At 38.2% G+C, this 13151-nt stretch overlaps 1 protein-coding gene across 7 annotated transcripts in view; it reads left to right on the top strand.

Annotated features, from left to right (window-relative positions):
- The first annotated feature begins 516 nt into the window (after positions 1–516).
- Positions 517–13151, top strand: part of LOC117416246 (tyrosine-protein phosphatase non-receptor type 13) — a 42365-nt gene continuing 29730 nt past the window's right edge. For 4 of the 7 annotated variants that reach the window (XM_034027341.3, XM_059026324.1, XM_034027342.3 and 1 more), the window contains exons 1-6: positions 518–1374; positions 5824–5948; positions 6395–6558; positions 11328–11393; positions 12084–12263; positions 12805–12880. In XM_034027341.3, coding sequence (XP_033883232.3) covers positions 5825–5948; positions 6395–6558; positions 11328–11393; positions 12084–12263; positions 12805–12880 — 610 coding nt within the window. In that variant the 5' untranslated portion in view covers positions 518–1374; position 5824. Of the gene's footprint in view, positions 1375–5823; positions 5949–6394; positions 6559–11327; positions 11394–12083; positions 12264–12804; positions 12881–13151 lie in introns of those variants that run through there. The other 3 variants (XM_059026323.1, XM_034027340.3, XM_059026325.1) reach the window with 2 other exon arrangements.

The following is a 13151-nucleotide window of genomic DNA, read 5'->3' as shown; positions in this document are numbered from 1 at the left end:
TTGCCACTCGTCTCAGCTTACCAGGTTCTGATGGAGTTTATTTAGCAGACGCCTTTATCCAAAGCAACTTACAGAGACTAGGGTGTGTGAACTATGCATCAGCTGCAGAGTCACTTACAATTACGTCCCACCCGAAAGACGGAGCACAAGGAGGTTAAGTGACTTGCTCAGGGTCACACAATGAGTCAGTGGCTGAGGTGGGATTTGAACCGGGAACCTCCTATTTACAAGCCATTTTCTTTAACCACTGGACCACACAGCCTCCTCATAGTATATAACCAGTAAAAGGTAGTTGCACCCTGATACATACTGAGGCATCATTGACTCAATGGACAAGGTATTAGGGAGAAGATGTTATTATTTCATGGGTAGTGTAGCTATTAGGTTACTTGTACATAATGTCAGTGTGATGGCTGTTAAGAAATGGGTCAATGTTACAATTCATTCATTCATGTTCTGTTTTACTGAGACACAGTCGTGTCAAGCTGTAAACTAAAAGGAACAGATGGGAGCTTACATAACTCAACTAAAATACATAAGTTTGCTTGTTTATCTTAAAGCTGCAGAGTTCACACAGTTTGCGTTCCAGTGTGTTTTTATACCCAATAGAGTTTCCTTCGCAAGACTGCATGCGCACAAACATCCTCCCTCCTTGCTTCTGCTTTCAGATGCAGCAGCTAGGGGTTTTGAATGTCAGATGTTGTTGTAGTATAAAATGTCACTTCTGGAACGGTGCTTTTGTTATAGTTAGAAAATTTAATATAGAACTGATACTTTCAGCTGTCATACATATTTGAAAAACTATTTTTAAACCAAGCAAAATGTGATTTTAAAACTAAAAGGTGACGCGGAGAACTCCAACACGAATTCGCATTTCCCAACTGGAAAACACAATTCCATTTCTGTAGTGAGCAAAAAGTACAGCAACAGTAATTCTCACATTTCACGGTAACTCCGTCGTTCCTTCACTGGATTACCGCTGTTCTGCTCAGAAATCTTTGCCACGCCTCTTGGTTACAGCTCTTGGACTCTGCTCTTGTCAAGCAGTCAATGTAATCCAATTGAGTTCTTACGACAAACGTCTTAAAACCGGACCAGTTTGGAAAAAGTTTAGAATCGATATCAGAAAGCGACCACAATAAAAGGCAGTTCGACGTTTTTAAAAAAAACTTTGCAGTGTATCCTGTTATAGACACCAGAACACAAAATGTTGTCGGTTGAGAAATCAAGTTCCAGTGCTGGCCAGTGCTTAGTTACAGAAATGTAAACGAAACATTAAACAATGATTGGAGTGGGATTTCAAGAACAAGAACTTCTGAAGAACCAGAGGAAGCGATAAGGCTAAACATTATTCCATCTATCGAATGAACCAAGGTAACTTTATATATATATATATATATATATATATATATATATATATATATATATATATATATATATATATATATATATATATATATATATATATATATATATATAAATATGTTATTAACATGCATTTGTTAGACATTAACATTAAATGTGTGAGCTGTTTTGATTGAAATGAAACATGCGATGCAACACGTCGTGCTAATACACGAGGATGCCAGCTTAAAACAACCTACACCGTTCTTCACGTGTGTGTCAAATGAATGATTAGAACAATGTTAAAACCATATTAATTGGTTGTGTTTGGTTATGGGGAAACAGTCTGTAGGTCGTTATACTACAGTGTTGTTGTTTTTTTTTTCTCTTCACTTACATTGTATAGAGAAAACATTTTTAATAAACCACAATGTATTTGTGTTTGCACCTTGCAGTCGTGTCCTGTGGGAGAATAAATGGCAAGCTTTGTTTTGAACTCGTATTTCGATACACACAGTATTAAGTGTAAAGGGTTGCTACACCAGCATAAAACAAAAGCGTCACTGTTAAGAATGAACAGGCATGTGATTTAATTCGATTGGAGTTGTTGATTTTCTACAGTAATGTTTTATAACCCTTACCAAAAATGCTACTTAATGGCAGCTTAATTAATTAATTTCACCATTACTACCTCTGACTTACAGTACAGTAGTACCTTAAAGAGTACTAAGTAGTACCTTTTTGAACAGGTACAGGGGTCTGTAATTATCTAAACTGTGGCAGACCCAAATATCTCTGCTTTTATTAATCCACCCAGTGGTGTTTTAAACTGCTTTAACATTACTACATACAATAAATATAAAGTGAAATGAGGTTTGGGAAAAATCTGGTTTATACGTTTAAGGAAAGCAGTACTGTATTAAGATCTGCTGCCACTGTTTAGATCATTAGAATATACCGCAGCAGTGTGGAGTAGTGGTTAGGGCTCTGGACTCTTGACTGGAGGGTTGTGGGTTCAATCCCCAGTGGGGGACACTGCTGTTGTACCCTTGAGCAAGGTACTTTACTTAGATTGCTCCAGTAAAAACCCAACTGTATAAATGGGTAATTGTATGTAAAAATAATGTGATATTTGTATAATGTGAAATAATGTATAATGTGATATCTTGTAACAATTGTAAGTCGCCCTGGATAAGGGCGTCTGCTAAGAAATTAATAATAATAATACCCCACACTATGTATAAGGCATGCATTGCTAAATCAGCAATGTGCAACCTTTTTGAAGTGAGGTCCCAACTGAATTTTTATGGATCTCAAAAAAGTGTATTACAGATTGTACCAGTATCTTGGTATTCTTTCATTAATCTTTTCAACATTTTATTTTATTTGAGTCATTCCATGTAGTTGCTAGGCCTTCTTATATTTTGATAATATTCAAAAATCAAAGCAATTCATATTTAAGTCATACATCCACATATAGGTTCTTAAAATCACAATATTGGGAATGGATATTGTCTATTGACATACATAGTTGATATACAATTCCACTTTTAAATGTTAATGTCCTTAAAGAGGTAATTTTTTCACATAAAACTAAAACTGAGAACATACATGGAGCAGCTTAAAATGAATAAGATTAACTGTGCAGGTATTATGCACAAAGCTATAACTGTTAAACATAACACTTATTTCTTTGTCATCATCTTCGTCTCTTATCTGAATCTTAAGGTATCAGTTTTTTGTTTTTTTCTGGAAACAGAGTGTTCTGTGTCTTCTCTTCACCTGAGTGATCTTGTATTCAGTCTCACTCTGTAACTCTATTGCTTTCTTAATTGTATATTCACTGGCTTTTTGTGCCCTAGCTTTGAGAGAACCGAATTATAGCCCTACACTTACATACAAGGCTTTTATGGGATTAAGGCTGACTATATCTATGACACTTTGTGTCCTTATACACCCCAGATCAATGTCTGAGGTTTTCAGATTCTGGACAGCTGGCTGTCATTAAAGTGGCTCAAGACCAGAGTGTTGCCAGCCTCACCATCTGTGGAGTCACCAAAAAAACAACACCATTCCACTTCCAGCAATGGTTTGCACCTTGACTGCCATTTGACTGCCCATATCACATCTTATAGGGTTCATCCTTTTTTGGCCCTTTTTATAGATAGGGTCCACATAGCTGGACCCTTTAGCTTGGCTGTGTGTTTATGTAAAGCACAATAATATAGCCCCCTGGTGTCATGGTGTCAAACACTGGCAATGAGACTTTACGGCCATCATTTTTGCTTTTAACAATGCAACAGTGCACCCACTTTTTCAATTAAAATATTTAGAGCTGCTCAAATTCACACACCAGAATTATGAGGTACAGCCATAAAATAATTCGATACAGTAGTAGCAATTAAGTGACACACTTATAACAGCAAAAACAAAGGATATGTGTATATATTTACTACAAATTTAAATAAATTGATATATTAACAAATGAAGGAATTACAATCAGACAAAATCATAGACTTTGCCCAAGTTAAAGTATGACATTTACATCTGTGCAAAACCCAATAAAATATAGTTAATACTGTACAAACAGTAGAAAACTATTATAGCAAAAATATGATTAAATTAAAGGAATATGCATGGTAACTATGCAAAGCACTGGTTATTATCAAGGCTACCACTGATTTTATTGGAATCTGTTTAAAACAGATTGTTCGTGTTATATATCCACTATGAATACTAAGAAACAGAGCTATCAATATCATGAAGAAGTCGATCACCGTGATTTCCAAACGTAGAAATGTATTTGTGCTGGAGGGACAAATTCCTTAATATATCCCTAGATTGGGATCCTCAAAATAACTTGGTCCATATTAAACCCCCTGTAAGTGGTACAGAGGTGGAGATGCTGAGATATGGGAAAAACAACAGAGTTCTGATATTACCTTCACTCGTACGGTGGACGTTTTATTGATTCATAACAATCGCTCTTCTATGGGAGAGTGAATTCAAACACAAAAGTAAAGCAAGGAAAGTGTCTGTTTCCCAAGACAAGCGCCGACCGCAGTGCACTGCATTCTTCCTCCACCGACTCTAGTCCATCTCTCGGCTGGTGCGCTCTGTCAGTCCTCTGATCACAGTAGAAAACAGTTACGGTTCTCAAGTTCTCTTGACAGCGTCTCTGGGCGGCTTGTCTCGCTCCTTTGCTTTGCCTACTCGACCAACCCTACAGCTATCACAGTTCCTTATATATGCTCCAGGCTCCACCCCATCAATACGTTCTCAGCCACTCATTAACAGATTAGGGTTAATTGCTTACTCTGCGACGGCTCAATCATGCATAACTTCCACCTCCCTGTGGACATCCTTCTCCCTGCTTTCATGGTTTCAGTACGGTCTATGTCTTACCCATACACCCACCTCGGTAATCATTCCATGTTCTATCAAATGGGTCCTACCTGGATCTTTAGAAAAAATGTCAACAAATTGGTTAATTAAAATGTGTAATTCATTTCTTTGACGCACACTAAGATTTTCAACCAGAGGAACCTTCACTGCTTGCTGAGTGGACACGCAAGGGCCCCATCCAGCGTCGGCCTGTAGAGGTGACACAAACAAGGTCTATCTCTCCATGGTTTTAACAAATTTAAGTGATAAATTAGGTTCTCCCAATGCCGGTCAGGTAGTTGAATTTCATAATTTACAGGGCCAGTTTTGCAGACCACTTCACAGTGTCCCTGCCATTTAGCAAACAGTTTATTTTCCTGTGTAGGAAGAAGTAAAAAGTTGAAATGCTCTAATGCAAGCCTTCTGGTTGTAATGCCACTCCTGTGTATGTTGTGCTGCTTTAAAATTTTCATGGCCCAATTTACCGACCAATTCCAGGCGTTCACGAGCTCGAGCCCGTATTCAACTACATTTTGCGCTCTGGTTTGGTTTGCTTCCCACCCTTCTCTTACCAGGTCGAGAATACCACGGGGTTGTTGCCCATATCAAACGGGGAGAACCCCGTAGAGGACTGTGGCACTTCTCTTACTGCAAAGAGTAAATGGGGAAGCAACTTGGTCCAGTTTTGTGTTTTTTTTTTTCGCAAAGTGTGTAACGTTTGCTTTAGGGTCTGGTTAAAACATTCAACCAAGCTGTCAGTCTGTGGGTGATAAACTGACGTTCTGAGTGAATGGATCTTGAGCAACTGGCAAATTTGCTGAGTATACTTAAGACATAAAAGCAGTTCCCTGGTCAGTGAGAATTTCCCAAGGTAACCCCACTTGAGAAAACAGCTTTTTCTAATTGGGCTAAAGTATTTACTAACCTAATTCCTCTCCTGATCTTTACATTCTGTTTTATTGTAAAAGTGTTATATGCTATGCCCAGTCCTTAGACATGTATTTATTTGTACCTATTCTTGCAAAAATAAATCAAAGGTTGAGAGAATAAGATAATATATTGATTCTGGTATTGTTGTCTGCTTTTGCGGTATAGCATGAGTAATACGTTTGTCACACTGGCTGAAGTCCTAGAGGCCAGGAGGGGACCTCTAGAAGAAGATGAAATCTGGTCACTATTACTGAGGACTGCTGAATCTTTGCCGGATGCATCATACAAAGGTATCTGATCAAATTAAATCAAACCATGTATACGCATCCCAGATGTACGATGAGAAGAGTAGACAGTTGACAACTAACTACTTTTACTCTATAACCTATTTTGTGATGCTCCGTATGATAAAATGAACACAGGGTGTATTCAATTGATCTAAATGTTGGCAGATGTAAATGTTATTACTGTTTGGATTATTAAAATAGAGCTCTTTGGGTTCCAAGGTTATGCAAATTAAACAGATGACGATATATTCAAGTCGCTTTAGTGCATTTATGTCCATAGAAATATACAGTATAATGTCAGAAAGGGTCTTCTTTTAATAATTTACATTACTATGTTATTAGTATCCACCAACGTTTAGATCAATTGAACAGACTGGATTATTAATTGTCATGCTAGACCAATAAATGCAATGGTGAAGGAAATTAACTTTAATGTCATTACTTTTCAGGTCACAAAAACATTTGTAATATTATTTCCCCTGGGTCGCTACTGCTTTCAGCCAATGGACAGCTTGCTTTTAAGAATAATGCATTGGGAGAGGACCTGTGTCCCTTCAAAGCTCCTGAAGTGATTCAGGGTCGGGCAAGTACTACACATTTGGCAATAGAAAAGGTAAGGGGAAATAACATTAATGACTCCAGGGATCATTTTTTCAGCACTTTTAAATACATGTACATAGATGGAAGAGATGGAAGATACAGAGCAAAAACGGCATAGAGCACACAGTATACTGAACTCTTGTATTATTATTGTATCATAGTTGGGTATTATTTCTCTTTTGCATGAATTCATATCTCTGTTAAAATACTGGTTGCCGCACCATTTAATAATGATTGAAAACTACTATTAAAATAAAAACTAAATGTGTTGCCCCGAGGTCAGTATTAAATTAAAACAAAGAAGAAGAAGAAGAAGAAGAAGAAGATGATGATGATGATGATGATGATGATGATGATGATGATGTCCCTGACATGCTGCTGTGGAATGAATGAATTCCTGCCTTCATGAGTAACAATCAGTCAATCAATATTTATTTTATATAGCGCCTTTCATGGTGGACCACCATCACAAAGAGCTTTACAAGATAGCGAGGAACAATGCATAATACATTAAATACGGGGAATAGTACATTAAATCCAAAGAGTAAAAAAAAAATGCAAATACATTAAATACAATGCTAGGATGTGAATTCTAAACATTGTGGATGCATGTGTCATGCAGAATCATACGAATAAGATGGAGTGAAAAACCTGAAATAGCAATTTTGACAAGCTAAGAGCAGATATCAGGCTTTTAGAGCATTGAAAGCAAAAGAGAGCAAGTGGGTCTTGAGAGTTGATTTGAAGCAAGCGACTGTGGGAGCTACACGCACTAAAGCTGGGAGAGAGTTCCAGAGAGTTGGGGCCATGAAGCTAAAAGAGTGCTCTCCGAGTGTGGTGCACTTTTGCTTGGGTATAACAAGCAAGCCAGAGTCAGAGGACCTCAGCTTGCATGCAGGGACATAGCGGGTCAGCAGGTTGGAGAGATACTCTGGACCTGTGTGATGAAGGGCCTTGTAGGCAAGCAGGAGAATTTTGAAAGTAATCCTGAACTTTACAGGTAGCCAGTGCAGCTGAGCAAGACAGGGGGTAATGTGATTATGTTTTTTACATCTGGTAAGGATCCTAGCAGCGGCATTATGAACCAGCAGCAAACGGTTTATGGTGCGTGACGGAAGACCACCATAGAGAGAGTTGCAGTAGTCAAGTCGAGAGGAGATGAATGCATGACAGAGTATCTCTGCATTTGGGAGGGAAAGGTAGGGACAGACATTTGAGATGTTTCGAAGGTGGTAGAAGGAGGATTTGACTACAGAGGAGATTTCGGCATCAAAGGAGAGGTTACTATCCAGAAGTACATCAAGGCTTCGTACAGTGGGGGAAGGCAGCAGCAGACAGTTTCCGAGGTTCAAGGCAGCAATATTGAGATTCTTGAGTTGAGTTTTCGATCCTACTAGAAGAAGTTCAGATTTGTTAGTGTTGAGCTGAAGGAAATTGGCAAACATCTAGGCCTCGATGTCTTGGATGCAAGCTGAGAGCTGGACCATGGCAGAGGGACATCCAGGGTCGAGTTTTAGGTAGAGCTGGGTATCCTCTGCATAGGAGTGAAACATGAGGCTATGTTGGCGGATGAGGTGACCCAAGGGAAGCATGTAGATGTTGAAGAGATGAGGCCCAAGAACAGACCCTTGAGGGACACCGCAGGTGACCGGGTTTGTGTCACCACTGCTTCCATCATAGAAGACAGATTGCATGCGTCCAGATAGGTAAGAGGACAGCCAGGAGAGACAGGTTCCAGAGATCCTTGCATACTTCTGAAGATGGTCAAGAAGAATGCAATGATCTATGGAATCAAAAGTAGCAGTTAGGTCAAGGAGTACAAGGACAGATGGAGCAGCAGCATCACATTAAGCAGAAGATCATTTACAATCCGGAGCAAAGCAGTTTCAGTACTGTGATGATGTTTCATCAGCTGGCTGGCTACAACCCTTTCGAGAGTTTTGGAGAGAAAAGGAAGATTGGATATGGGACGGACGTTAGATAAGACAGCCAGGTCAAAGGAGGGTTTTTTGAGCACTGGAAGGAGCAAGATCAGAAGCACAGAGACAGATGAGATTTGTTGGCCAGGGGTCCAAGGGGCACGTGGCAGTAGTTGATTTCAACAATAGGCTGGAGTCATCAGTAATGGAGAGAAGGAAAAGAGAGCAGGAGGGGCAATTGGGGGGGGGGGGAGTCACGGTGGTCAAGTACTATACTGGATTTGTGGCAGGAGCGTGAATAAATGTTGTCGATTTTGTTCCAAAAGAAAGAGGAGAATTATGGCAGGTAAGAAAGGAGGATGATGGGAGATGGATTTATTGGTGGCTGGATGCAGGATTTGATCAGTGGTTTTGAAGAGAATATTTGGTTTAACGTGACCCATAGATGTGATTTCTGAGAAGTACTTCACCCTGGCAGCAGCGAGCGCACGCCTGTAACAAGGCCTTTAGCTCACACAGGATTATAATTCAAAATGTTTCATCCCCTGGGTGTTCGTGCCAAAGGAAAATCACAGGATTGTCATATATTTTCCTGTGACTTTAAATCTAAGACAACAGAGGATCCTCAGTCCATTCCTTTTTGGTACAGCAGGTCTGGTGACTTGGCCTCTCCTGCATGGTCTGGTGCTGTATACTATGGAGACCTTTCTTGTTAATGTGAAGAACAAACAGCTCACTGCACCCTCTAGTGGCAGTAGATAATGTTTTTTACTTTGTTTTTCATAACACCATTCACCATTTTAACATTCAGTAACTTTATTTCTGTACTGAATATTCAGAGTTATTCCACATTATTCTTACTTTATTCCAGATACCAGAGTTCTGAATAACATGTACGGGGTGCCTAACTATAGACCTCAACTCACATACATTAGTGCCTTACACATCAGGGCCAAGGAATACTCTTCTAGGGGTCATTTGTGATAATGCTCAACCCCTAGATCCCACTGTTGTCATCACTGGCACACTCAACCTTATCAAGAGAAATGACTTCAATATCGTCGTGCCTACCAGCACACACAACTTATCCAAATACCTTTTAACGCTCGATAATAATGCCCTGTTGCAATATGCTCTGTCACAGTTTTAACATATTTTCGATATTTGTGTGACGTGCCTTCAGACATCAATTCAGCATAAGTGGTTGTTATAATTACCAACTTGCTTGTCCAAAAGACATACAGTATGTTGGCGCCATATACCACAACAGAGAAGCCTTTAACCTGAAACTGACACCCCCACCCCCCCCCCCCCAAAAAAAAAAAAAAACAGGCTGCACAACATTTGAGACAAGTGTGCCAGATCACAGTTCCCAAGCTTCAAAATAAACAGATTCTGAAGCTGTATACAAAAGAATCTACCATGAGTGAAAATATGTTGTGAACTGTTACAGCATGTGAAAGCATGTAGATACATATGAAGAAACACTTAAACTTAATAAAATTAAATGACAAATGTTTCAACTAGTTTTCTCAATCTCTTCAGTACGGTATATGGGTGGGTTGTCACTTGCAGCAAGACAATGTCCATAATGGGTTTAATGCCATTCACTATAAAGTCCACTTGCAGCAACAAAAAGACTCGACTCCTGAGTGAGAGGACTTCAGTCTGTTAAACACACCTGGGTAAATTACAGCATACTTTGTGGAATCAAAGCCTCAACAACAAAAAAACTGAAATTCTAGAGTAGACCACATTACAAACAATTGTGTGACTCCAAGAATGTCAGCATTGAAATGATGGTGGTTGAATTCCAGAAACATCCTGACAGGGTGCACTGCTTATTCAACCCTAAGTGGAGGTAAAAATCTCTGAAGACATTTCTAGCACAAGCACTACTGTATACCTAACAAACACAATATAATGAATTTAAGGCTTGGTAAGCTAGTGCAACTTAATAGAACTTTGCTGCAGTATATTTTGTGATTAAGCCTGGTTCTTACATTTTTAGTTTCCGTTGGTGTTGCCTATCAGCACACAGAGCTTATGATCAGAGAGACGGGTATAGCATTCCCTCTCCTTGGCAACCACTGCATTCAGCTCACAAAAGGTTATTGTGACAGAAAGGCAACAATTATCTGAAAGAGAGTGTTTGTTTATAAAGCAGCATTTCAAGGAACTAGCAAACCAAATTCGTAACTACTTTTAAACTTGAACTCTTCAGTTGTTGGCACATTTTCCATGGTAAATGAGTCCAGGTTTTGTTATTAGATTTCTTTTCAGCATTAGCTCTGAGTGTGTTGATAAGCAACACCAATAGAAACATTTTTCAAAAAATGTGCTATGTTTTTTTTTTTCACACAAAAACAAACCTCTTTCTTCATTAAACAATTTGTTCTTTCAGAAACTGAAATAGACTTCTTGCTGTTATTATTTCTTTGACATGTTGGCTTGAATGTTCCTTTCATAGTGGAACTTAATTTGTTGTTAAAATTGTTACATTTCCAAGCTCCACTTACATACATGTACATACTAATTTAACTCAGATAAAGGTGTTTTGTAAATTTAGTTGCTTGTCACATGAGGTGTGTTTAAGAGCTGACCAGCCTTAGCTCACATTTGTGTCACGTGACAAAGTATGTTTACAAATCAATGCATACATTATAAACAATTTACAAGTTATGACAGAATTAAACTCTTAAAATGTAGATGAACAGACGTATAGTGTGTGTTGTTGTTTTTTGCCAAATGTAAAACGATTTTGAATAATTACTTATTAATCTTCATTTGTGAGACAGTATAATTTACTAATTGAAACCCTTGTTCATATTGTATGAATGATCGCTTTACTCTTTTTTTTCAGATGCTTGTTTATTCCTTGGGTATGACTCTTTATTGGTGTGTTGACTACCACGTTCCTCAAAACCAGGTAAAACACATTTATAACTGAGCTATTTGGTTTTAGTTTTGTAAAATTGAAGGCATTTTACCTCTTTCAAAAAACAGGAGTAAATGCTTTGAAAATATGGCCATTATGGCTTTCATAAAACATAAAATTACAATTTGTGGTCTGGCCTGCTCCTCTGTGACAAAATGTTTGTCTGCTTTCAAATGTTACAATGTTGTGTGTGTGTGTGTGTGTGTGTGTGTAAGAATGCTTCTAAGAGTATTAGAGTGTGTTAAAGCCAGAACAAGTATTGATTCGGTGTAGTTGAATATTCTAACAGGGAGAGTAGGAAAAGAATACCTGGGTATTGAATATTTGAACCATTTGGATAGTAATGGGATGTGTCATGATAGTTGTAAATAACTATGATAGAGCTTTAAATGTAATGTAAGTCCTCATACTGTATGTGAATGCCATGTTAGCATGTGTCAAGTAATTATTGCAGCAGAAGGCAGCATACAATAACACCCTTTACGCCTCCTGCCCCATAAGCTACTTTGAACTGTTGTGTTATTAGTGAGGCAGCAGAATTAGCCCGTATCATGTTGTACGCACAAGCTGTGGCTTCCAGGCTATGAATTGTGGGATTGCTGCTGACTTTCATCTGTTTTACGTACATGTTCTAATTTTAATATCATCTTCCTACAGAACAAATGCTCTTTTCTCTTACAGCCCATCAAACTGAGTGATCCATTGAATTGCCTTTTGCTCAGCATGTGTGAAGACATGGCCCAGAGGAGACTGAATCTGCAAACTATTTTAGAAGTTTGTGAAATACATAATAAAACATCTGTTTTACACGAGCCTAGCAGGGTTATCAAACAACTGGTGGAAGAAGTCCTTCAAAACTCAGTATGTCATTTTATATAACAAACCCAATTATTTTCACAGGATTTTTTGATCCGTAAGACACCATGCAGCTGCCAACTACAGTTCAAAGGAATATGTTTTAAAAATGCAGAATACGTTTATTTTTTTGTTAAGTATAGTGCTATTTTCATGACACATGAACCAATTAAAGGGTACATAAGGACCTTTTTATTTTATTGTGTTACATGTTCCCATGTTCTCACATATGTAACTGAGATGGATTTACCAGTGGATGATGAGAAATGTGGTTCTGAGAGGTCCTTGGGAACATGTAATAAAATAAAAAGGTCCTTATGTACCCTTTAAGTATAGTATTAAAAGTTGTATGGATGAAAACCTAGAGAATCCTAGACAATGCCCTGCAGTCAAATATTTACATATTATTCTATATTTTATATTATATATTGTTCTGTAATTTCATAGTTTATGTTTATATAAAAAGGTACTAATCCTATTGTTTGTAAAACTAGTGAAATATTTGCAATGAATATGTAAAAAGCATTCTTATCTTCGCTTGACGTAGGTAGACCATCTGTCCCTTTCAGAAAATCCAGTGCCCATGGGTGATCGGACTCAAATAATCAGGCAAAGACTTCATGGTAAATTTGGACTTTTCCTCATTTAAGATTATAAAGTAAGGTTTTCCAGACTGGCTTTGCCTCCATGGTTCTGTAGCTTTGAACATCCATTGCTTAGTTTTGGTGGATGCTGATTGGCTTGACAGTGAGAACAGAAATCGGCTGTTGATCTTCAGTCCTCCTGATTGGTAATTGGGTAACATTGGGTAGAAAAAAGGTGTTGAATTTGGAAACAACTTAAAAAAAAGAAGATTTGCAGGCTCTCCAATACTCCCTTTTAATATAGTAAATA

This window comes from Acipenser ruthenus, chromosome 7, assembly GCF_902713425.1.
Source record: "Acipenser ruthenus chromosome 7, fAciRut3.2 maternal haplotype, whole genome shotgun sequence".
In the NCBI taxonomy this organism is placed as follows: Eukaryota; Metazoa; Chordata; class Actinopteri; order Acipenseriformes; family Acipenseridae; genus Acipenser; species Acipenser ruthenus.
The sequence above is the reverse complement of the archived record's forward strand: the minus strand, read 5'-3'. Positions and strand labels throughout refer to the sequence as shown.